The following is a 26,556-nucleotide window of genomic DNA, read 5'->3' as shown; positions in this document are numbered from 1 at the left end:
GGCAGGGCTGAAGGGGGACTGGTTAGCGCTCATTCTCATTTTTGCCAATTTTTACTCTGCTAGATACAGAACCACATAACTTTGCCATGAGTCCTAAAAATAGAAAATGGAAATAGACTGCCTTCAAGTTGATTGCGACTTATGACGACCCTATGCATAGGGTTTTCATGGAAATGCCATCTGCACATGCTCAGAGGCAGCCCCATCTTTATTGTTACGACACTGAGTCATCCCAGCAATCAATAACAGGCTCCACAGAGATTTCTGTTCTCATAACCCTTTGCCACCCCCACCCTCCAGAACTGCCCGAAAAAGAGAAAGAACAAATCATAAGGAACACTCTTTTTTTTTTTAAGTGCCTTCAAAAATGTCCGGAAAATGTACGTCTTCCCAAACCGTCACAGTTTCTATCCTTTGTAATGCTTTTCTCAGGATGAGCAGAAAAGAAGCAGTCTGCAAAGAGCTGTGATGGCTTCTCTTCCCAGAATCAGGCCGTTGTTGATCAGCAGGCCTCTTTGAACAGGGCCTTATCCGGGCTCTGGAGCAGAATCTTCTCCTGGGCTACTTCTTCAGCCGTCTTCTTTCTGGATCTTTTCGGGGGAAAGTAGAGAAAGATCAGCCACTGGGCGGAAACGGGGTCACGTTCTGGGACACCCAATCATGTTTAGAGCGTGGGAATAAGTTTGGAAGTTTTATGTCTATGTATATGTGGACATGGCTATAAGGCAAGGATGGGGAGCCTGTGACCCCTCCTGATATTGCTGGGCCAAAGGCTCCTCCAGATGATCTATTTCCGGAGCGTTCATCCTGATTTGCTTGCACAAAGCTCATGCGGAGGTTAGCCTATGTTCAATCTTTTTTGAGCATTTGTCCGGATTTATTTGTGGGCAGGGGTGTAATCGTGCAGGGTCTCAGGGGGTCTTAGACCCTTTATTTTGTTGGGAGCGGGGTCCCTATGTCTCCAGCATCCTATGAGCCAATCAGCATGAAAGGGGAGTGTGTTAGCCACTGAGAAATCTTCTAACATGCTTCCTTGTCCTTTCCTGTGGATTGGAGCCAATCAGAGTTGATTGGAGTCAAGGGAGGTGAGTCAAACCCCAAGAAGACTCTTTTCAGTAGCTAACACTCTCCTCTTTCATGCTTATTGGTTCCTAGGCATTATTAAGGATCTCGTTCTCAACCCCACAGCAAAAATAACAGGGAGGAGGCATGGCTGTGATTTACATGAAAGAACCCTGCACTTCTGAATTTGCCAGTCCAATACTGTTTGTGGGAAGGTTATGGGATGCCAAGCAGGTGCCTTTTTTGGTGCCTGCTTAAAACACTGCTGTTTAGGCAAGCCCATCCAGATTCATACAGTAGACGTTGACAGGTTTTAATCGCTCTTTATTTTACAGGTGTTTAATTTTTTTTTAAAGTTGTAATTATTTGTTTTTATTGATGATTTTAATGTTTCCTGGGGACGGCTGAGATGTTTTCTTTCAGTCAAGCCATATATAAATGTTAAATAAAATAATTTGAAAAGAATACACCTGACCAAGGTAGGTTCATTCATTTCAACAGGTCTACTCTGAGTAGGACTTAGTTGACTACAACCCTCAGGATGACTTTCAGAACGTTTGGCTTGCATCCAGAGCATGGACAAGTTACTTTTTTGAACTCCCATCAGCCCCAGCCAGCGTGGCCAATGGATTGGGCTGATGGGAGTTGCAGTTCAAAAAAGTAACTTTTCCAAGCTCTGCTTGCATCCGACTCGGTTTTACCCAGAGGAGGCCCATTCAGATTTGTGGGCCTAACTTAGTCATGTCCATTAATGTCAATGGGTCTACTCTGAATTGGGCTCGGACTTGACACAACTCACTATGGTAATGCTTTATGAAAAAATGAGATCCAATAGAATCCCCTCATTTTTGTTGTATCAAGACGTACATGATACAGCAGAGGGCCCCAAACATTAACCAAGCCCCCCAAAGACAACTTGAAAATCGCTGCAGGTCTTGGCAGACCACTTAATGACGTCTCTGCCCGTTGTAGCAATTATAATGTGCTGTCCTACGCACTGTATAATTTTTAATTATATTTATATTGCTTCTTCTTTCTTATCTATTGTATTTTATGCATCCCGCAGTTTGGGAACCCCTGCAATATAAAATACTCTTCTTTTGTTACGTTGGGCTGTTTAAGGTTTACGGATATTTGTAAGAGTACTAGTAAAATAAATGCATAAATAAAGAAAAGTGTATCAGCTGCCCATTTCAAACTTGCCCACCTGTTCTCCACTTCTTCAATGGTGTCTGGAAGAGGGACATTCAGGGTCTCGGGCAGAAAGCAAGCGATGATGCCAGAAAGGATGGGCACTGCTCCATACATAATTGGCGGCAGGGCGACGTAGTAGTCTTCCAACATCTTGGCCAGTGGAGCGATGATGCCGCCCACCCGGGCCATGGTGCTGCCGAAACCAAGCCCAGTCTGCCTGGGATGGGAAAGCAGGAGTAGAAAAGGCAGCCAGGTGACCTGGAGACGCTCTGAAGCGCCCCAGAGACATGACTGCTTCAAGGGATCCTGGGCTAACCTCAAACAAAAGCCTCTCTCCCCTAAATGACTTTGCAATGAGGCAAGGATGGGGAAGCTTTTTCAAACCGAGGGCCACATTCCCTTCTGGGCAACCTTCCAGGGGCCACATGTCAGTGGTGGGTGACGCCAGAGGCAAAAATGGGCAGAGCAACAAATCTTTTCACCTCTCCTCTGTTCAGAGCAGAAAGGAGGGTGGGCATCCAGCCCTGGCAGCCAATGATAATTTTTAATAAAGAATACTTATAATGATTTTACCTTTGTACTTTAGGCTAGTTTCTCTCTGCACCCTTTTCTGTCCTCCATCCAGGCAAGCCAGAGGCATGATCAGGGTTCAAGGACACATACCAACCAGGAAAAGCACTTGAGAAGGGTGTGGGACCAAGGAAGGGTCCCAAGGGCCAGATGGAGAGGCATGGAGGGCTGCATTTGGTGTTATGCCACACACCCAATAGAAGCCATTTTGTGACTGGTGCTCACGGTGCTGTCTCAAAATTCCAAATACACCCACTGGCCCAAAAAAGATGGCAACCCCTGCCACAGGGAACCTCCCTGAGTTGGGGGGGTTGTCTGTGCCCATAGGTGTCCTCCGCTCTCTCCTTTCCAGGGCCTCAAGCGCCCATTTTGCTGCTTTGAGGAAGAGCCTGCTTGGTGGTTGCTGCAACCTGGTGGCAGACCCAGCTGTGATGCGATGTCAGCTGCCGCCCACGCAAGCTTGAAAAGCAAGGGGCCACCAGCCTGTGTGGGCCAGTGGGGGCATTTGGAATCTTGAGAAAGTGCTGTGGGCGCCAGTCACAGAATGGCTGCTGTGGAGGCATGGCATAGCATAAAATGGTGGCTGGGGGTGTGGCATAACACAAAATGGCTGCCACATTTGAAAGAGGCAAAAAAGAGAATGAACAGAAAAATGGTACGGGCATGCCCCCAATCAATGGAAGAAAGGGACCAGCATTGACCACCATCGCAGCTCCTCACAAACGGAGGCTCTTTGCACCTCTCCTCTGTTCAGAGAGGAACGGAGGGTGGATGTCCAGCCCTGGCAACAAGGAAATGTGGGCATGCTTAAAGGGGGAGGATTCCATGTAAGAGAGGCTGTGCCAGGAACTGAGCCGGAAGAGCAAACCTCTTGTGCATCATCGATTTTGCAGGGGAACGGTACTGGGACCTTTCATGGGCACCATAGGAGAGAGCGGTGGGCACCACAGCATCCGCAAGGGCTAGACCACGGCCTCCTTGCTTTAAAGCCACCTCAGTTCCCAGAGGAGCCTCAGGAGCAGGAGGAAAGGTGTTCACAATCAGCTCCTCACCTGACAGGCGTGGGGTAGAGTTCCGTCGTGAAGAGGAAGGTGCAGTTGAAGGCAGCCGCCAGGCAACCCTTCCCAATGACGGCCAGCGCCGTCCGAACCGTCTGCAAATCTTTGGGGACACACAAAGACAAGGGCGACTTGAACACGCTAGCCAGCTAAGGCGGTCTCCCGCCCTAACAACCTTCTTTAGGGCTGGTTCACAGATTTTCCAAGTGTGAAGAATAGGCTAATGCATTGTCATCAACATTTATTGTTGTTGTCGTTCTTGCCGTCATCGTCATCATCGTTTTATCATCATTATCCTTCTTATAAAGCAACACTGGTCTTCAGCTGGTGGGTCGGGACCCACTACTGGGGGACAGCCTGACACGAGTTGGACTGCAGTAGCTCCACTACCACCGTACGAATATATGATTTTTAAAAATTAAGAAATGGGTCCCCAAATGCATGTTTTCGTGGGTCCCAGGTCTGATAAAAATTGAAGACTCCTGGACTAATGTATCAGAGGTAGAGCATTTATTGCCCCCACACACATTCATATCGATACATTTTGATGAAAGCAGTTCACACTCGCCCGAAAGCCGGGGTTGCATCTGAGCACGGGCAGAGTGCCCCCCCCTTCACCACCAAATAATGACAGGAAGCCTGCAGGCACCTGGGATAAAGGGGGGAAAGCTTCCAAAGTCAGGGGATTCAGCTTCCCATCAGGACTGAACCCTAGCTAGTGTGGTGTAGTGGTTAGAGCATCAGACTGGGACCTGGGAGACCCGGGTTCAAATCCCTGCTTGGCCATGGAGCTCACTGGGTGGCCTTGGGTCAGTCACTGTCTCTCAGCCTAACTTGGCTCACAGAGTTGTTGGGAGGATAAAATCAGGAGGGGGAGAACCATGTTCTATGCCACCTTGAGCTCCTTGGGTGAGAGGTGGGATATAAACAAACAAACAAACTCTTCTCCCTTATACATATTAAAGACTGGTGTGGGGGCCCCATTGAGACATCTAGGAGTATCTGACGCTGCACTATAGCTCAAGTTACGCAAATGTGGGCATAGTCCATCCCCCTGAATGGCAGACCCAGGTAAATGCAGGGTATAATTTTTTAAAAGTAAGTTCTGTTCAAACTCTGCCATAAATTCCTCTACCCATCTATCCAATAACTGGTCTGTGAAGGCTGGTAGTTGAAAGACTAAAGAAACATAAGGTTTATTACTGGTTACCAGTTGTTTTCCGAGCCCAATTCAAGGTGTTGGTTTTGACCTTTAAAACCCTGCACGGTTTCAGCCCAGTCTATCTGAAGGAGCGCCTCCAGCATCATCAGCGATGCCGCTCAACTAGATCAGCCTCGAAAGACCTTCTCTCCATCCCACCAGTTAAAACAGCTCAACTGGTGAGGACTAGGGAGAGGGCGTTTTCAATTGTGGCCCTCACTCTTTGGAATTCCCTCCCAAATGATCTCCGTCATGCTCCCTCTATGATGAGCTTTCGCCGGGCCTTGAAGACCTGGCTCTTCAAACAGGCTTTTGGGGTGGGTTAGGTTTTATTATTATTGGTTGAGATTTTAATATTTTAATGTAACTATATGTTTTCATTTTGTACGTCGCCCAGAGTGGCTGGATTGCCAGCCAGATGGGCGACTAGTAAATTTAATAAATAAATAAATTTAATAAATAAATAAAAGTCATAAATGCCAAAGCAGCCATGTGGCTTCTACTCTGCAAGCCATTGCTAACTAGCTGAGAACAGACAGGAAAAGAAGGGAGGAAGGGGAGGAGCAAAGCCTGCAAAAACAACAAACACTTTAGAGGAGGAATGAACAGAGGGGAAACAACAACACCACCCCTCCGGGCTTAGGTCACTTCTAACATGCATTGGTGCTTTACTCCCAAACACAGATCAGGGGCTCCTAAACTATGGCCCATGGACCACCAGTGGCCAGTGAGCTTCACTCAAGGGGCCCACGGCATGCGGTTTTGTGGTTGAAGATGGGAGACGGCACATCCATTACATTAGATATTAATCTCAACTTTTAATTGTCTTTGTATTGCTTCTTTGTTTCCTACATTTTATTTCACTGTAGTCTATGGAATGCAGATGGTAAATTGACAAAATGCAACGCTGGAAACAGAAGAAGCAATAGAAAATGTAATGGAAAAGCATCCATGCGTCTAGGGCAGCGCATTACGATTGCTACAACAGGCAGAAAAATCATGAAGTGGTCCTCCAAGGCCCTCAGCGATTTTCAAGTGATCTGTGTTTGGGGGAAGGGGCTCCAGTTAACTCCGGGAAGTGAGACAAGCTGTACGCTGAAAGGGAACTGAAGCATCAGCAACAACAAAAATCCAATATCAGGGACATCTCATTGTGAACTGGTTGCTTCAGGTGGGAGGTTTGGGGCCCCATTAAAAAGAGTAGTAATTCGCCAGATAATTGATTTTTTAAAAATAATTTAAAAAAAGATTCTGCATAAGTATTCCGTTCTGTAAAACAAGGGTACACAGCCTGAGAGCCACGTTTCCTTCTATGTAATCTTCTGGGGGCCACATGCCAGGTGTGGGCGGGGCCAGAAGCAAAAGTGGGTGGAGCAAAAAAAATGTTAATTTTACCTTAATGTGGTCAGCTAATTTCTACATACACCCACCCCCCTCTGTATCCTCCATCCAAGCAAGCAGGAAGTATTCTCAGAGTCCTAGCTAGGACACATGCCAGCCAGGCAAAAAATGCTCAAGGAGGGTGTGAAGGTGGGTGGGTAAGGAGGATGTGGCTGGGGAGAGTGTCCGGAGGGCCAGGCAGAGGGGACTGAAGGGCCGCGTTCAGACTCCAGGCCTATCCCTGCTGTAAAAGATTGCGGCCTGAGTCCATAAACCTGCTTTGGCGTTCACACTGATGAAGAGGCAGCATCAGGCCACAGCTCCAGTACTGTGATGTTGCGACAGAGACAACAACATTCGGATTTGTGCAGATCTCCATTTGGAGCGATGTGGAAGATAAGGGGGGGGGTGCTCTTTGGGTCCTCAGTTAGGGATGGAAAGATCTGTCAATGTCGGTTCTCTCAGTTTCTCACTTTACTAATGTTAAATTCAGTCCTCAACATTTCTGCAGCAATCGACGATAGTTATTTGTTTAAATCCTCATGAAAATTTCCCACCGTTTTAGTGCGAAATCTCCAAATAAACACATTTTTATCGGCAGTTTTGACAAAGGTACCCATCAGTGCAAGCCATTTCTCATCACATTCCATGTTATTTTCACTCTGGTATTCATTTTTATGCACACTTTCCCCTAATATATGCATTTTTCTAAACGTTGTTTAGTTGGCCAACTGCACCCCAAAATTCTAATAAATGCAAATTTCGAAGGATGGCTGTGTCTCGGTTCGCATATTGTTTCGGAAAGTGCGAATTAGATAAATTCTGCCTGAAATGCGAACTGAATTGGAATTCTCACCCACCCCTACCCTCGGCCTGCAGGCCCAAATGTCTCCAGCCGGACGCCTTGCTGTGCATCAAAGGCGGAAAGCGAGGCGTGGCGGCACGGGAGGCAACACTCACCCGCGGGCACAAATATGTTGATGATGATGATGAAGCCAGCCAGGATGAGGAAGGCTGCCAGGCTGACCCTTCGCCCAATGTAGCTCATGGTGATGGTCACGATCACCTTGGCTGGGAAGTCGACAGCCCCGAAGATCACCTGGATGAGGTAGATGCTGACACCAAAGTTTTGGAGGTCCATGGCCAGCCCATAGTAGGAGAAGCTGACTGAGAACCTGTTGTGGAGATGGAGGTGGGACAAAGCTCAAAGGGGCATCAGATGAGGCTCCTCCCTCCCCGGGCTGTCACCTGACAGCATCCATTCCATCAGGCCGACACTGAGGGAAGAAGGGAAGCAGGGCCACTCCGTCGGCTCTGCTGGGAGACTAGCTCTGATGGGCATTCCCTGTCACCTGACAGCAGCCATTTCGTCAAACCTCCGCAGAGGAAGAGTTGAGAAGCAGGGCCACTCCATCGGAGAGCAGAAGTGGGCAGATTGACCAATGTGAATGTAACCTTTGCACAGTGTGCTAGTTTTCTATACACCCTCACGCTAGGGATGGAAAGATGTGCCTGTTTCGGTTCTCTCATTTTTCCAATGTCAAATTCAGTTCTCTACATTTCTGCAACAATCAATGAATTTTTTTAAAAATCCTCAGGAAAATTCTCCACCATCTCAGTGCGAATTTCTCCAAAAAAACATATTTTTGTAGGCCGTTTTGACAAAGGTGGGAGAGCCAGTGTGGTGTAGTGGTTAAGGTGTTGGACTATGACCTGGGAGACCAGGGTTTGAATCCCCACACAGCCATGAAGCTCCCTGGGTGACCTCGGGCCAGTCACTGCCTCTCAGCCTCATGAAAACCCTATTCATAGGGTCGCCATAAGTCGGAATCAACTTGAAGGCAGCACATTTACATTTATTAGATGTGGCAGTGCCAAACAATCTTGACTGAACCACAAGGGCTTTGCATCGATAGTTCCGGCTCTAATAAATCCGGAGTACAGTAATAGATATGCGATCTTGGGTTCGCATGTGCCGGCACCCTCTCTGGCTGGGATTACAAGATGTCGCTAGTTTTCAAGAGCATTGTAATCAAGTCAGAGCTTGAGAGGAAAGGTCCAGGGCCGTACTCATCAGAATGAGCAGGAGAGTTTCCAAGTGCACAGAGTTGGCTTACCACATTTGGAAGATATTGTAGTGTTAGACTACGACCTGGGAGACCAGGGTTCAAATCCCCACACAGCCACGAAGCTCCCTGGATGACCTTGGGCCAGTCACTGCCTCTTAGCCTCAGAGGGAGACAATGGTAAACCCCCTCTGAATACCGTTTACCACGAAAACCCTGTTCATAGGGTCGCCATAAGTCGGGATCGACTTGAAGGCAGCCCATTTCCATTTTTTTGTTTTTTACAAAGGTAGGCATTTCTGCAAGCTGTTTCTCATCACATTGTGCTCTCGCATGTATTCATTTTGATGCACACTTTCCCCTAATATATGTATTTTTATAAATGTGGTTTAGTTGGCGAACTGCCTCCCAAAATTCTGATAAATGCAAATTTCAAAGGATGACTGTGTTTGGGGTCTCATGCTGTTTTGGAAAGTGCGGATTTGGTAAATTCTGCTTGGATTGTGAACTGATTCAAAATTCTCACCCATCCCTGCCTCACACACACACCCCTCACACCCCTCGCACACACACATCCTACATCCATTATCAGAGTTCAACAACGCATCCCAGCGAGGCAAAAATACTCGAGGAGGGTGCAAACCTGGACCAGCAAGAATGTGGCTCGGGAGGGTTGACGCTGGGGAGAATCCCAAGGGCCAGGTAGAGAGTCCTGGAGGGCCACTTACAGTCACCGGGCTTGAAATACCCCAACCCTATTTCAAAGCAACAAATGAGCGTTTCGGCTTTGCGCCTTGGTCAGATTGTAGGGCAGTGCCCAGGCCTCCCTCTCTCCGCCTTTCCTAAACGCCTTCCTTCCCGAGGCTGCTCGTGTTGGACAGACTCTCTTACCACACCATGGAGAGGCAGCAGAAAATGCGCCGGATGGTCGGGGTGCGCACCAAGTCGGAGATGGTGTAAGAGGACTTGGCTGTAGATAATTCTTTTTCCATGTTGGAAAGCAGACCCTGGGGAGGGAAATGGAGGGAAAGGGGAAAGTATGTGAGGGAAAAATGGGAGAGAGGGCGGGAGCAGAGAAATAATGAGCCATTCTGATGAGATGCCCACCAGTCACTTTTCCCAGCCTGATGCTCTTTAGGTGCCGTTGAACTACAACTCCCATCAGCCCCTGCCAGTCAGGGATGATGGGGTGTGCAGTCCATTGGGAGGGCACAAGGTTTTTATTTTATTTTATGTTATTGTGACATTTATATCCCTCCTTTCCTCCCTGGAGCTCAAGGTGGCTTACAGACATGGTTCTCGCCCTCCCAATTTTATCCTCACATCAACCCTGTAAGGTAGGTTAGGCTGAGGGACAGTGACTGGCCCCAAGGTCACCCAGTGAGGTGACCTCGCTGTGAGGGAAGGCTGAGCTGCAACACAATCCATATGCAACACCGCCCGATTTGGGTTTGGCACCAAATTTTCCATCCATTTGCTTATTCTCTCTCGTTGCAGATTGGATTTTTTTTTTATGTAGCGGCTATTTTTTTTAAAAAAAAAAAATCTGCCTCTAAAATATATTAACAACGATAATTTTATCGACATTTCCTTTCAAAATATCAAAATTAATATCTTTGTGAGGAGAAAAAAACAACAGATCGGTAAAAGCAGTGGCTAGCAGACCAAAGAACAAACTTGAATCTATACCATCATGTTTGGTCAACGGAATGCTTTCGAACTGGTGCTGGCCAACGGATCCCATCCCTAAACGAAACGAGTTTGGTCAGATTTGCGTGTGCCGTTTGCCCCAGGAAAAGAGGGTTTAACATTAACAAATAGGATGTTCTAGATGCAGGCAGCTTCCTTGCTAGAAAAAGGGAGTGTTAGCTCGCTTCCAGACAGTGGAGGCTGGTCCTGTAGGTCACAATGCGGCTGTGCCCCGCCAAGCTGGATTCCTCCAAACCCGCCTCCCTGCCTTCTTACTTACGACTAGTCCAGAGGGTGGCCCTGGCTGTCTGCTTCCTCATCTGCAATCTTAGTGTCCCCCTTGCAGGGAAGAGGATGGGAACAAAATTAGAATGAGTCGGCTCTGCCTGTCATTGGCTGTGGCTCCACCAATCATTGGCTTTGGCTCCGCCTATTGTTGGGCTCCCTGCCTTCCGCCCCACCAGTCCCAATGGCCACCAGCCACCATTGCTTCCAGATGACCTGTTTATTGAGCATTCGTCCTAACTTATTTGCACAAAGGTTTGCAGGGAGGCTAAACAAGGTTGGCTATTTATTGAGCAGTCTGCTTATATCGTCAAAAGTTTTTTTGTGAGCAGGAGGGAGCAACTCCCGATATTTCTCTCGGTCCTTTGTCTTGGTGCCGCCATCCTCACAGTCATGTCTGAAGGGAACACTGGAAAGAGCCTTCTCGGTGGCTGCCCCAAACTCCCTTCTTAAGGAGGTTAGACTGGCGCCCTCCCTGCTGTCCTTCCGTCAGCAGGTGAAGACTTTCCTGTTCCAACATGCTTTTGGGAACTGACTGCAAAGGCTATTAAATAGGATGCTGTTTGTATTTCATGTGTTTTGTTTTAAATTGCTCTGTTTTAAATGCTTTAAAATTTATAGTTGGTATAATTATATTTTAATTTTAAATTTTGTATGTTTTATTTAAACTTAGCTGGCATAGCACAGTGGGGAGGAGAGCCCGGCTGGGAGTCCAGAGTCTGTGAGTTCAAATCCCTGCTCACGTCTCCTGGGTGTCAAGGGCCAGCTAAAGATCACCCCCACAGTGAGTGGCTCAAGGGTTACGTGCCCTGCCACCTGTGCAGCCATGGGCAAGCGGCATAGTCCCAAGGAGCCCAGCTGGCAGTTGCAGACAAGGAAGGGGTTGGCTTGTGCAGCTGTGGCAAGCTGAGTGGGCTCTAGCCAGCTGGGGAGGACGAGTCTCAGAGAGAGGCAATGGGAAACCCCCTCTGAATACCGCTTACCATGAAAACCCTATTCACAGGGTCACCATAAGTCGCAATCGACTTGAAGGCAATCCATTTCCATTTTCCTGTTTTATTGATATGTTTTTAACTGTGTTTGTTTTAATTTTTATAAGCTGCCTTGAGTACCAGTTCTGGGGAAAAGATGAAATAATAATAATAATAATTAATAATAATAATAATAATAATAAATAGCAGCAACAACAGTAAAATAATAATATTTCCATTTTCTGCACAGATCCACCTGGATGTACAGTCACCTGGATACAGAGAGGGCCACCAAGGCTTTCTCTCGCATCTCCTTCATACCTCAGTCGTGATGCTGGCTCCAGCTTCCTGCTTTCCATTGACCTGGGCGACCCTCTGGAGGACCCGGACAGCCCTGCTGGCCTTTCCCGACAGCAGCAGCCAGCGAGCCGACTCCGCAAACCACCTGTGCAAAAGAAGCCACGCCCATTTGCCTCTACCAGCCGTAACATCTGTTTGCAAACCTACATACACTAAACAGGGACTGAATCCTGAGGGTGTTTTTTTTTCCAGGGAGGTGGGCAGGAGAGAGTTATTTTTAAAACAAAGATCGTCACCTGAATTTGCTTGCAGGCATTTGAATTTATTTTACATTCTAATTCTAGTCCAGTTCTCTGTGTGGTCTCCAGTCGGCTCAGCGCCATCCACAATGAAAACACTAACATTGCAGTGTGGAACCTTTCTGGCTTAGCGGGCCAGATCCTTATTTTCCCACATGTGCACAGGCCACCTTTGACAGGGTGAAGGGAGCCAATTACCAGTAAAACAGCCCCGAGCAGGACTGAACTCTCCATTAATCAGCTGGTGAATGGAGAGTTCAGTCCTGCTCTCTGCAGAAGTGTGAACTGGATTTTACACATGCACCCCACTCATCAGCTGATGAGGGGAGAATTTAATCCTGCTCTCTGCAGAGCTTTCAGCTGGATTGATAGCTGCATGCACCTGTTCCCAGCTGGGGTACTGACATGCTCACCCCTGCACATGAGCTGCTCAAAGCATCACAACCTGGTGCTTTGGCTGTGTGCATCAGTTTCCTGTGGGAAACTGGCAGATGCAGCCATTGCAGAATTGAACCCCACACTCTGCCCATCAGCTGATGTTACCCAAGCATCGGAGTGATGTCCACTGAGTGACAGGTGGACATGGACAGGACGGTTTTGGAAAAACAGCCTTGTGCGTCAAATTGAGCCCCTTGGTGGGCCACGATTGGCCTGCAGGCTGGAGGTTCCCTACCCCTGTCCTAAACGAATAATGATAAAAGTAGGTTCCAGATACGCATTGTATAATCCAGGTGCCACCCCTGAAAAGTGGTGGGAAAAGACCCTCTTCCCCACTAACCTCACCAGGTGAGGGTGCTTGAGAAAGGTTTACATGGACGGTCCTAGGCAGTCTGATGAAAAGAACACAAAGAGATCTCTGCTGGGTCTATTCCAGCATCCTGTTATCCGCAATGACCAACCAGATGCCAGCTAAGAGTGCAAGGGAAAGGCGATTTTGCTTGCATTTTAATGGCAAACGACTGAATCTGGACTTCTTGGATCACTATGCCAACTAGAACACAGGTGTTCTTCAAAATCCGTTCTTCTACAAATTTCCAATCAATGTATACCAAAAAATATATATGCATATATCAGAGGAAAGTGTGCATAGGATGCATACATTGATGAAAAGGACACACAAAATGCACCACATTAGGGGAAATTGCTGGCAAAAATGTGCATTTCTGTCAAAACTGCGTACAACAAAATGCGAACATTAGGAAAAATTTGCTCTGAAAGACTGAAAATTTTTTACAAGGATTTTTTAAAAAAATAAATAAATCACCAATTGCTGTGGAAATGTGGAGAGCTGAAATTAAGACTGGGAAAATGGGGAAATGACAGAACCTGAGTTTGGTAGATTCATCGATTCCTAACGGCAGCCGTTGGGAAGCCATAAGAACCTAAGAAGAGCCTTGCTGGATCAAGCCAGTGGCCCATGTAGTCCAATACCCTCTTTTCACAGTGCCCAGTCAGATGCTGCTATGGGAAGCCCACAAGCAGGTCCAGAGCACAACAGCAACTCTCCCTCCTATGATTTCCATACTGCCTCTGACTGTGGAGACAGGTTACAGCCACCATGGCTGGTAGCCATCGATATCCTCCCTGAATTTCTCTGATCCGCTAAGCCCAGAAGCAGGACACGAGACTGTCGCATCCGGGCACTGACATGACCTAGATCTGCTTAGCTTCAGGAAGGTTGTGCACCTCTCCCAGACTAACCATTCCAGTTTCAGAAATGAAACAAGAGGTCCACAGGACCATAGAATCATAGAGTCTTAGATTTGGAAAGGACCTATAAGGCCATCAAGTCCAACCCCCTGCCCAATGCAGGAATCCAAATTAAAGCATCCCTGACAGGTGGCTGTCCAGCTGCCTCTTGAAGGCCTCCAGTGTTGGAGAGCCCACCACCTCCCTAAGCCATTTGTTCCATTGTCGTATGGCTGTAACAGTCAGGAAGTTTTTCCTAATGTACAGTCAAAATCTGGCTTCCTGCAGCTTGAGCCCATTATTTCATTCATTTCATTTTTTTCATTTATTCATTATTCCGTGTCCTGCACTCTGGGACGACCAAGAAGAGATCCCAGCCCTCCTCTGTGTGCCAACCTTTCAAGGACTTGAAGAGGGCTTTCATATCTCCCATTCGGTCCTCTTCTCAAGGCTAAAAGTTCTACATCTCCTTCCTCTTGTCAGTTACCATCCCACCCTAGAGATGCAGTGCCCCCAGGAGGAGGAGGTGGGGTCCCGCTTGAGCTGCACAACGTACCACGAGTAGAGGAGGAAGACAAAGAAGGGCACTGAGAGGGCCAGCTGGAGCCAACGCCAGTCCTGGATGCCGTAGGCCAGACCAGCCAGGAGGATCTGGCCCAGTGTATACACAAAGCCGGTGGTTGCGATGGTGATGGTGCGGAACTGGGTGGGAATCCACTCCACGACTGGAAGGGAAAAGAAGCCCCTTTCAGGTTTTGCACGGCCACTCAGCTTAACCATTCAGTCTAAAATTGATTTAGATCAGGGGTTGCCAACCTTTTGGGACGAGGGGGCAGATTTGGGATGTAGGAAGCTGCCTCATGCTGAGTTAGAACATTGTGCCATCTAGCTCAGTACTGTCTACACTGATTGGCAGCAGCCAGAATTCCAGACTGGGTCCATTCCCAGCCCTGGCTGGAGGTGCCTGGGGTCGAACCTGGGACCTTCTGCGTGCAGAGCAGATGCTCTGCCACTGAGCCGTGGCCCTTCCCTGAGGACCTGGGGGTTTGAGAAAGTGCCGTGGGCGTCGGTCACAAAATGGCTGCTGTGGGAGGCGGGAGGGTATACAAGCGGCTGAGCCTGTGCAAATAGTACAGGAGATGGACGAGCAAACAGTCTCTTGCGCGTTGTGGTTTTTTAAAGGGATAGAGTTCTTTTGAGGGCTCCATAGGAGGTACTGGCAGGCACACTGGTGCCCATGAGCACCGCGCTGGCAACCCCTGCAGTGCTTGCCACTTGTTCCTTCTTTTATTGAATGTATTGACATTTCCCTCTCCTGAATCAGGTGATCGGTTGATCTAGCTCAGCATTGCCCTAGTGTAGGGGTAGCCAACGTGAAATTGTACCCAATTAAGTTCTATTCAGAGCAGACCTATTAAAAATAATCAACCGAAGTTAGGCATGTCCATTAATTTCAGTCGGGCGACTCTGAGTACGACGAACATCAATGCCCTCCAGACCAAATGAGGATCAACTTGGGGCCAAGCCTTTTAATGAAATGTTACGTGCATTGATGGCATTTTCAAACAACAACCCTAATGACACAACTGACCTTGGGTTATGGCAGGTCTAAGGGAACCTTGACCCTCCAGCTGTTGCTGGACTGCAAGTACAATCACCCCTGGCCATTGGGCATGCTTGCTGGGGCGGAAGGGAGTTGTAGTTCAGCAACATCTGGAGGACCAAGCCTAGCTTATGCTATTTTGTTACTAGCCATTGACAGATATATTCTTCATGAACGCATCTGATGCAGAGATGGGGAACCTGTGGCCTTCCAGATGTTAATGCGCTACAATGCCTTTTCTTCTTTTAAATCACATATGCAGAAAGGTCAGATGAACCCCCAAACTGCACAAAAATTCACTTCACCGGGTCAGGCTCTTACCCAAACATGCAATGCTGAGGCCGAATCCAGAAAGAGCCATGCCGCTCAGGAACCGGAAGATGCAATAGGAGACAAAGTTGGGTGAGAAGGCCGCGCAGGTCCCCGTCACTGCCATTTGCAGAAATGACCAAATGAGTAGTGCCTTGCGGCCATACCTGCAGGGTCATCAAAGCAGAAACAGCTGAAATGGGCCCAGCAAATGCATCAGTGATGTTGGGGGTCTCGCTACCAGGGCCAGCACCAGGCATGCCAGTGCCCTTGGGCATCAGCCTGCCCTGTCCCGGGGCCCGGCACACACATGCACACACGCCCCACCTACCTTGGTTGATGGCACATGTATTTGCTAGTACACATGTGCATCCCTGCCATCAACCAAGATATCGGCAGGGGCATCAGCCTCTTAGGGAAACCTTGGCCACCATCTTGGTTGATGGCAGGCTTGCGCCCACAGCGCAGCCAGCATTCACATGAAGGGAGAGGTAGGTGGGCATGCAGGTGTGCATCTCGAGCCTGCGCAGCAGTAAGGGGGGTGCCTGGCAGCTCCCTCTCACAATCCGTGGCAGGGTCGGGAGCCGACGCTGCTGCGGATCATGGAAGGGAGTGATACCCACCCACCCTAAAGAGGGGCTCTTCAGGGGCCCTTGGCGAGGGCCTGACCTGGCTGCTGTCTGGTGCCAGCCCTGCTCACTACCTTTGGCTTAGATCAGGGGTGGGGAACTTTTGACTGCCCAAGGGCCACATTCCCTTCTGGGTAGTATTGGGGGGGGGGCGATTTGAAAGACCTTTGTGCAAAACGTTGGTATATTGGCCAAAAAAGCCACAGTTCCTTAACACAACAGGTGTGAAAGGAATTTTAGCAATCAGGACAGAAGAGTTATCGTTTTAATGTTAAGCTATCGCAATAAGCCCTGTGTCTGAATTAAATATGAACAGAATTGAATTCCTCTCCCCTCCCTACCTCCTCCTCTCAGTTTGGTTTTGCTTTTACAAGATGGCTGAAGGGTTTCCTTTGATCTTTACTGTTTTGAAACCATTTCTAAATGGTTGTGGCGCTTGTCACACTTGTTCACAACTTGATATTGTACAGGTTGAAAAGATAGCTGCCCCTATAGGTACATTCTATGTTGTGCCTTTCTAAATTGTAATGTTGAAGGCAGAGATTGATCTTTGTAAGCTGCTCTGGGGCCCTTTTCTCGGGTAAAGAATGGGGTAAAATGCACTTCAAATAAACATACAAATGCATGAGCATTTAATCGATTAGTCCACTCAAATGCCTCGAATGGAGTGGGACTGTCTCAAGGCTGTAGAAAGTGGAGTCCCTCAAGGATCGGTATTGGGACCTGTACTTTTCAACTTGTTCATTAATGACCTAGAATTAGGAGTGAGCAGTGAAGTGGCCAAGTTTGCTGATGACACTAAATTGTTCAGGGTTGTTAAAACAAAAAGAGATTGCGAAGAGCTCCAAAAAGACCTCTCCAAACTGAGTGAATGGGCAGAAAAATGGCAAATGCAATTCAATATAAACAAGTGTAAAATTATGCATATTGGAGCAAAAAATCTGAATTTCACATATACGCTCATGGGGTCTGAACTGGCGGTGACCGACCAGGAGAGAGACCTCGGGGTTGTAGTGGACAGCACGATGAAAATGTCGACCCAGTGTGCGGCAGCTGTGAAAAAGGCAAATTCCATGCTAGCGATAATTAGGAAAGGTATTGAAAATAAAACAGCCGATATCATAATGCCGTTGTATAAATCTATGGTGCGGCCGCATTTGGAATACTGTGTACAGTTCTGGTCGCCTCATCTCAAAAAGGATATTATAGAGTTGGAAAAGGTTCAGAAGAGGGCAACCAGAATGATCAAGGGGATGGAGCGACTCCCTTACAAGGAAAGGTTGCAGCATTTGGGGCTTTTTAGTTTAGAGAAAAGGCGGGTCAGAGGAGACATGATAGAAGTGTATAAAATTATGCATGGCATTGAGAAAGTGGATAGAGAAAAGTTCTTCTCCCTCTCTCATAATACTAGAACTCGTGGACATTCAAAGAAGCTGAATGTTGGAAGATTCAGGACAGACAAAAGGAAGGACTTCTTTACTCAGCGCATAGTTAAACTATGGAATTTGCTCCCACAAGATGCAGTAACGGCCACCAGCTTGGATGGCTTTAAAAGAAGATTAGACAAATTCATGGAGGACAGGGCTATCAATGGCTACTAGCTGTGATGGCTATGCTCTGCCACCCTAGTCAGAGGCAGCATGCTTCTGAAAACCAATTGCTGGAAGCCTCAGGAGGGGAGAGTGTTCTTGCATTCGGGTCCTGCTTGCGGGCTTTCCCCAGGCACCTGGTTGGCCACTGTGAGAACAGGATGCTAGACTAGATGGGCCACTGGACTGATCCAGCAGGCTCTTCTTATGTTCTTAATGCCAATTAACGAGAACAATGTTATGTGGATTCACAGGAACTCCATCCTGGAGCTGGCCACACTGCAGCCACCTCCATCCCGGCTTCATAGAATCATAGAATAGTAGAGTTGGAAGGGGCCTCTAAGGCCATCAAGTCCAACCCCCTGCTCAATGCAGGAATCCAAATCAAAGCATTTCTGACAGATGGCTGTCCAGCTGCCTCTCGAATGCCTCCAGTGTCAGAGAGCCCACTACCTCTCTAGGCTTCAGTTTCCTCTCCCCCACCATCAATAGCTTAGCGTTCCAATCCGCAGGAAAGTATAAAAAAGCATGTTAGAAGACTCTTCTCAGTGGCTAACATGCTCCCCTTTCATGCTGATTGGCTCTTAGGATGCTGGAGATATAGGAACCGTGCTGAGACCCTGCTCCCAAAAAAGTAAGGGGTTTAAGACCACCCGAGACCCTGGATGACTACCCCTGTCCACCACCCCAACCTACAAGCAGTGCCATGCCACATTAGGTTACCATCCTACCCAACTTACCTATCAGACAGCCCTCCAAGGACCATTGCTCCAACCAGCACACCGGCCATGTAGATTGATTGGGCCAACTCCCGAAGCTTCCGTCGGTCACAGACCAGGTCCCACTGTTGCAGAAGAAGGAGACTAGCTGAACGTAAAGAACCTCCAAAAATGCATACATGGTAGGAGAGCCTGGTTTTGGGAGGAGCGAAGGCAACCATCCCAGTGCAAACATCATAGAATAGTAGCGTTGGAAGGGGCCTGTAAGGCCATCAATTCCAACCCCCTGCTCGATGCAGAAATCCCACTGAAAGCATCCCCGACATGTGGCTGGGAGGCGAAAGGCAAGAGCAGGCTTGCCGGAGTTTCGTTGAGTAAGGCCTGAGTAACAGTTCATGAAACCGCCTTGCTCGCCCCCTCCCAAGAGGTGAGTGAGCAGTTTCCAAGCAAGCTGTTGTTCTTTGAAACAGGTTGCCCGGGCACCCCGCGTGTGAGCTTAAGAGATGCTCCCTGGAGCTGTTGGCACAGACCTTTCATTGCCTTTCCTAACAGCTGAGAAGGACAGGTTTCTCCTTTTTTGTTTTTTGCTCTGAATTTCACCCCACGGACCAGAGAATCATAGAATAGTAGAGTTGGAAGGGGCCTGTAAGGCCATCCAGTCCAACCCCCTGCTCAGTGCAGGAATCCAAATCAAACCATCCCTGACAGGTGGCTGTCCAGCTGGCTCTTGAAGGCCCCCAGTGCTGGAAAACCACCTCCCGAGGCCATTGGTTCCATGACATTTCCATTCTAAGGACGTATGGAGAGCAGCCCTGTTGGATCAGGTGAAAGGCCAGTCGAGGCCAGCACCCTGGTCTTCAAGTGGCCAACCAGATGCCCCAGTGGGAAGCCTGCGAGCAGGACCCCCTGCTCAGTGCAGGAATCCAAATTAAAGCATCGCTGACAGGTGGCTCTCCAGCTGTCTCTTGAAGGCCCCCAGTGCTTTGGCTAGCAAATGTCTGAATGCCTTTAACCATAGAGTGGCAACGTCATGGAATCTCTAGATTGCCTACTGTCTCAGGGTCATCAAGGTGCTAAATTTAGGGACAGGGGGAGCTGACGAGCACCAAGACAGACCCTTGGTCCATCTACACAGTGGCTGGCAGCAGCTCTCTGGGTTTTCAGACAGCACTCTTGTCCCCGGATCGAACCTGGTATGTTCTGCACGCACTGCCATAGAGAGTGAAGTCAATCAACATGGCTAACTTAGATTCATAATCTTAGTGGGTCTATTCTGAGCATAACTGTAGACAGCACATTTTACTAGGTATTGCATGTGCGCAGCCAGCATTCTGGCCAAGGTCAGGGCTGGCGGGAGTTGTAGTTCAACAACATCTAGAGAGCACCGTGATTTAGTATATGAGTACACTGCTTCGGGGGGGGGGATGATGCTATTTGGATTTTCTGCATCCCAGACACCAAAATGTCTTCAGAGGGGTGAGATGTTCTGTTTCTACGTTGGAGAAGGTCATGACTCCCAGGAAGTGGTGGCTGACAGCTCCATGTCACTGGGGCAGTGGAATCCACTCTGGGTTTTAGTCCAGACTTTCAAGGAGCTGTCCAATAGGTTTCAGCACTTGCCCCACTGACATGGAGCCACCAGCGGCCACTGCTCTAAGGCAAGCTTGGCCACCTTCTTGCATGGCCCCCTGCTGGTTTCTAAAGGTTGCATTCAACTTACTCAAGAGTAGACCAACTGAAATTAATGAGCCCGTTAGTCATATCCATCAACTTCAATGGCCCCACTCCGAGTAGGACTAAGTCTGAATACCATCCTAAGCCTTTTTTCACAGATTCCCTACAAGCTTGAGGTTTGGAAACGTATTCTTTCTGTTTTAAAAAAATACACAATTATGTATCTTCCGTTCACTTCTAGACACTCCAGGCGAGGCAGAAATATGTATGGGTACTGTTCCCTGTACAGTTATTTTAAATGTCGCCTTCCCAGAGAAAATCAGACACCTTATATCACACCTGTTCATATGCTTGGTTTTTCCCCCCTGGCACAGAGATGGGTATGGGACACTAAATCTTTGGGATGGGAGTATTAGAGCATCCTCAGTCATAGAATGGTAGAGTTGGAAGGGGCCTGTAAGGCCATCGAATCCAACCCCTGCTCAACGCAGGAGTCCAACATAAAGCATCCCCGACAGGTGGCTGTCCAGCTGCCTCTTGAATGCCTCCAGTGTCGGAGAGCCCACCACCTCCCTAGGTCATTGGTTCCATTGTCGTGTGGCTCTACCAGTTAGGAAGTTTTTCCTGATGTTCAGTTGAAATCTGGCTTCCTCTAACTGGAGCCCATTATTCCGTGTCCTGCACTCTGGGACGATCGAGAAGAGATCCCGGCCCTCCTTAGTGTAGCAACCTTTCAAGTATTTGAAGAGTGCCATCATATCTCCCCTCAGTCTTCTCTTCCCAAGGCTAAACATGCCCACTTCTTTCAGTCTCTCCTCATAAGGCTTTGTTTCCAGTCCTCTGATCATCCTCATTGCCCTCCTCTGAGCCTGTTCCAGTATATATGCATCCTTCTTAAAGTGTGGCGTCCAGAACTGGATGCAGCACTCAAGATGAGGCCTAACCAGTGCCCAATACAGGGGAACCAATACTCCACCCAACTTGGAAACTATACTTCTGTTAACGCAGCCTAAAATAACCTTTTGGCAGCCACATCACACTACAGCCCAAAGCACTGTTGGCCTTTGAGAATTGCAGAGTTTAGAATGGCAAAGTCATTGACTCATAGGATTGGAAGGGACTGTGATGATCATCTAGTCCAGGTGTGAGGACCCTTTGGCCCTCCAAATGTTGCTGACCTACAACTCCCATCTCCCATGGCCATCGGCCATGCTTGCTGGGGCTGACTGGAGCTGTAGTTGAGTGACATCTGGAGCCCCAAAGGTTCCCCTCACCTGATCTAGCCCAACTCCCAGCTCAGGGCAGGAATCTTGCAACTACAGCATCCCTCACAGATGGCTCTCCAGGCCACTTCTGATGATGGACAGCCCATTACCAGTGTGGTATAGCTGTTAGGGTGTCGGACCTGGCCCTGGGAGACCAGGGCTCGAATCCCCACTCAGCCATGAAGCTCGCTGGGTGACTTTGGGCCAGTCACTGTCTCTGAGCCTCTCCTACTTCACAGGGTTGTTGTGACAATAATATGGAGAGGGGGAAGAACCATCTTAAGCTCCTTGGAGGAAAGGTGAGATATCAATGTAATAACGAGAATACTTCACGAGGCAGTCTCTCTTCCACGGTTAACTTTTAGCCAGAGTCTGCTTCCTTGACAGTTCCACCCATTCGTAAGAACATCAGAAGAGCCTGGCTACTGGATCAGGCCAGTGGCCCATCTAGTCCAGCATCCTGTTCTCACAGTGGCCAGCCAGATGCCCCACTGGAAGCCCACAAGCAGGACCTGAGAGCACGACAGCAATTCTCTTCACTTGTGATTCCCAGAAGCATCCTGTATCCGACAGTAGAGGCAGAACACAGTCATTGTTCTAACCGGACCCAAGCACTTATCCCCCCGCCATTTGTTTTGGTTTCTCTCCCAAGTGCGAGTGCTCAGCCCTTGAACCTAAGAAGTTATACTTAAGGAGGGGTGTGTGTGTGTTTCTGAGTGTGTGCAGAGTGCCTTTCCCTGACCACCGGATGATCATGATGATTCCAGCCCAGATCTGGGGACCCAACACGGTGTAGGAGAGCCAGTGTGGTATAGTGGTTAGAGTGTCAGACAGGGACCTGGGCAACCAGGGTTCAAATCCCCACTTGACCATGAAGCTCTTTGCGTGACCTTGGGCCCAGTCACTGTCTCTTGTCCTAATCTACCTCACAGGGTTGTCGTGAGGATAAAATCAGGAAGATTTGTATACCAACTTGAGCTCCTTGGAGGAACCTTTGGAATTCCCTGCCTATTGACATCAGGCAGGCACCTCCACTGTATTCCTTTCAGTGCCTGCTTAAAACGTTTTGTGTTTAGGCAAGCCTACCCAGACACGTCGATGCTGATGTGTTTTAATCTGTTTAGCTAGTTACCCTTTTCATTGGTTTTAAAATGGTACCGAATTCCTTGTTTTTAATTGTTTTATTGACAATGCTTAATGTTGTTGTTCTCCCCCGTTAACCTCTGGGAGGTTTTTTTTTAACAATCAAGCAATCGATAACTTTTGCTAAATAATTTTTTTTAAAAAAAAAATCAAGGTAATAATAAATAATAAATTCGTGGGCAGAGCTTCTCAGATACAAGGTTGCCTGTCGAGCCTGGTTGGATTCCCTACACCTTTCTGTTTAGCCAGGAAGGCCTGGTAATGCACAGAATCGCCTCTGACACCCACCTTGCACCTCCTCCCAGCAGCCAGTTATAAATGAGAAGGAAGAGAGAGAGAGAGAGAGAGAGAGAGAGAGAGAGAACAGGAGGAACAGAATGCAGACCAAAAAATCTGCTGTCTCCAGGAAAATCAGTTCCTCCTTCATTCAGGATCCCCGCCAGTAACACCTCCCACTGGTTTTGAATTATGCTCTTCCCAGCAGGGCTGGGGAGGGTTGCCAATTGCCACCTGTTTATCCATCAGAGGCAAACACCCCCTGCGGATCGTGCAGCTTAACCCCTTGTCTGCTGGAAAGTCCCGAAGGCTCTGAGTCTCTCCCTGATGCACTGTACGGCAGAGGGCGGTGATGGGGGAAGCCCATCGCCCTCCAGATGTTGTTGGATTTCATCCCTCATTATCATCCCTGATCGCTGGCCATGCTGGCTGGGGCTGATGGGAGTTGCAGTCTGACCACATCCGAAGGGCCTCAGGTTCCCCACCCAGGGCTTTGCAACTATTGTCCTCTTACACAAAAAGAAGCTGAAGCCCCCCCCAAAAAACCCATCAGGTGTGCATACACAGATTTCTTATCCAGTTAAAGAAATGCACAGAGATGGCCAGTAACTGCTTATCATTAGTCAGGATAAAATAGAATGTCCATGTACAGGGGCAGTGTACCACTGACTATCAGCTTGAGGGCTTTCCAGATGGATCTGACAGACTGCTCTCAGGAACAGGATGCAAGACTAGATTGAGTCTGATCCAGCAAATACGTTTTTGCAGTTCTGGAATACTGCATGCCCCTGATGTGCTGTAGTGGTTAGAGTGCTGGAAATAGGACCTGAGAGGCCGGGGTTCAACTCCCCACTACAGCCATGAAGCTTGCTAGGTGACCTTGGGCCAGTTACTGTCTCTCAGCCTAACCTGCCTCACAGGGTTGTTGTGAAGATTAAATGGGGAGGAGGTGAACCATATGCTTGAGTTCCTTGGATAAATGCAATAAATAAATAAAATAAAATTTGGTCCTCCAGTTACATTATATTGGGTTTGGCTCGAGATTTAAATCCTACCATAGCCACAAACATGCACAAATCTCTCTCTCTCTCTCTCTCTCTTATTCTCTCCCGTAACCTAAGTTTCCTATCTGTAAATTGGGAATGACTAGTTTATTAATTACATTAATAATTATTATTAATTATGGAACAGTCTCCCCGACGAGGTACGCCTAGCGCCTACACTTCTATCTTTCCGGCGCCAGGTCAAAACCTTTTTATTTTCCCAGGCATTTTAATCTGTTTTATTAGTTTTTAATATGTACCAGATTGTTTAATTGTTTAATATTGTTTAATATGTTTGCCTTTTAATGTTTTTTATGTGATTTTATTGTATTTTACCTACTGTTGTGCACCGCCCAGAGAGCCTTCTGGCTGTGGGCGGTATAAAAATTGAATAAAATAAATAAATAAATAATACATTTATATCCTGCCATTCCTCCAAGGAGCTCAAGGCACCTCATTTTATCCTCACAACAACCTTGTGAGGTAGATCAGGCTAAGAGACAGTGACTGGTCCTAGGTTACCCAGTGAGCTTCAGGGCTGAGTGCAGGAAGGGCTGTAGTTCCGTTGGTAGAGCACATGGAGAACATCCCAGATTCAGTCGCCAACATGTCCAGGCAGGGCTGGAAAAGGCCATTCTAGCCACTAGCCCACGCTGGCTCTCATTTAACCATTGGCAGCTGGTGGCTCCATGTGAATGGGGCACTGGAATCCATTCTAGATTTCAGCCTGCACTTTGAAGGACCTATCTATTGTTGAAGCACTTGGACAGTTTCTTGAAGGCTCCGACTAAAACCCAGAGCACATTCCACTGCACCGCTGACATGGAACCATTGGCCGCCACTGCATTTAACATTTAAGCAGGATGAGAAGGGACCATCCATAAAGTTTGTCCTGCATCAAGAGAGGAGGTGGGAATTAGCAAAGTGACAACGAGAGAGGGGCTGTCCATTAGTTAAAACAAGTTATAGTGTGACAAGCGAGGTTTCTAAAAGGCTTTTTAAAAAGTGGTGCAGACAGTCTCAAAACTGGAAGGCCTCTGCAAAGAATCTCAGTAATGAACACAGAGGTGGGGAACCTGTGGCCCTCTCGATGTTGCTGGACTATAATTCCCATCAATCTTGACCATTGGACATTCAGAAGAATCATGAAGACTTGAATCTTATTTTTTTCCTTTTTTAAAAGGGGTTGCGCCATCACTCAGACCATCTGCTTTGCATACAGAAGGTCCCAAATTAAGTCCCTGGCATCTCCAGGTAAGGCTGGAAATGTTCCCTGTTTAAACCCCTTGAGAGCCTCTGCCAGTAAGTGTCAACCATACTGAGCTAGATGGACCAGTGGTCTGACTCAGTATAAGGCAGCATCCTAGGTCCCTCTGCTGCCTTTGTTACTATTGCTTTCAGTCCCCCAGCTAGGGATCTAGGGAAGCCCTGTGCTTCATTCCATCCTGTGTTCATTGCAATCAGAGCTGTTCAGCTATCTGCTAAAACCTACATTACTCATCTCGCTATCTGCTATGGCCAAAACAAATGCAATTAATTATGTAGTTACTTACATAGTTAACTTCAATTAACTTTCAGTGGAAGTCAATAATGCAAAAAAAGAATTGTTTCTGAATTGTTCCCACTCAATTTCGCTCACAAATATGGCTCATTTTCACCTGCGCGATTTCCATTCTTGACCTCAGGCAGCATGCCTATTGTGGCCATTTCCAGTCTCCTTTCTGCTTCTGACAGATATCTCCGGCATCCCTCGCTCCAGCACTGAAACTGCTTCCAGAACTGCTCCGATTAAACCCTACACCAATGTTCCCGCTTGCCCCAGAATGCTTACTTTCCTGCATATTCACCTTCATCTCTTCCATTCCCCCAACTAATCATCCCCATAAATATATCCCCACTTAGCACATCTCACCTCAGTGACGATGGTGGAAGTATATGTGGTCCTATCATACACCCATCCGTCGACACAAGACTCCATTTCCATCTTGGTCTGGTTTACCTCAGTGGCATTGTGGTCAAGGAGGTGCCATTGGGTATGTACAAACCGCCGGCACTTTTCCAGCTGCTCTTTGCTGTTTGTGGGAATGCCGGTTCTAAGGAGGTCGCTGGCTCCCAGCAGAAGAGTAGCGTTGGGAGGCCCGCTGCTGTTGGTGGTGACGTGGATCCGGCAGTGATGTCCTGGGATGGCAGCAGTGAAGTTTTGAAGAAGGTTGTGACCAGCCATCAACACAATAGGGATGGTGAGAAGCATTGTATGGATCAACTGGAAGCGACCCATGCCGCCAACTTGATCGAGGAATTCGGCAAAAGTCATGATGTTCCAGAAAATTCCCTGGAAGGGGGGGTCAGACGAGGCCTCTATAGATAGTTGGGTCAATGGATAGACGGAGAGCTCTTTACTCCTCGCTAAAATCGTGGAAGAATTAAGATGACCTTGCTTAACAAATCTGCGGTAGCTTGAAAGATTTCGTTTAATATGGGCTGGGTTGTGACCTCAGGACCTTTGGATGGATGCAGCAGATCTCTCGCTTGCAGGCCCCTG

The 26,556-nt window shown here is 48.0% G+C and overlaps 1 protein-coding gene across 2 annotated transcripts; it reads right to left on the bottom strand.

Moving 5' to 3' along the window:
* Positions 1 to 321: 321 nt before the first annotated feature.
* On the bottom strand, positions 322 to 26,328 carry LOC133374637 (solute carrier family 22 member 6-A-like). Of its 2 annotated transcripts, none has more exons than XM_061605759.1 (10): positions 25,927 to 26,328; positions 18,635 to 18,738; positions 15,689 to 15,843; positions 14,321 to 14,489; positions 11,798 to 11,921; positions 9,423 to 9,538; positions 7,426 to 7,640; positions 3,879 to 3,987; positions 2,270 to 2,473; positions 322 to 590 (listed from the first exon to the last, which is right to left on the bottom strand). In XM_061605759.1, exons 1-10 carry the CDS (start codon positions 26,326 to 26,328, stop codon positions 503 to 505), a joined length of 1,686 nt encoding a protein of 561 aa, XP_061461743.1. In that variant the 3' UTR covers positions 322 to 502. The 2 variants fall into 2 exon arrangements, with proteins under 2 accessions (XP_061461743.1, XP_061461744.1); XM_061605760.1 differs by lacking the exon at positions 25,927 to 26,328 and adding an exon at positions 22,984 to 23,056.
* Between the last annotated feature and the right edge of the window lie 228 nt (positions 26,329 to 26,556).

The sequence above is a fragment of the Rhineura floridana genome, chromosome 22 (assembly GCF_030035675.1).
Source record: "Rhineura floridana isolate rRhiFlo1 chromosome 22, rRhiFlo1.hap2, whole genome shotgun sequence".
In the NCBI taxonomy this organism is placed as follows: domain Eukaryota; kingdom Metazoa; phylum Chordata; class Lepidosauria; order Squamata; family Rhineuridae; genus Rhineura; species Rhineura floridana.
This window is presented reverse-complemented; position numbering and strand designations above follow the sequence as displayed.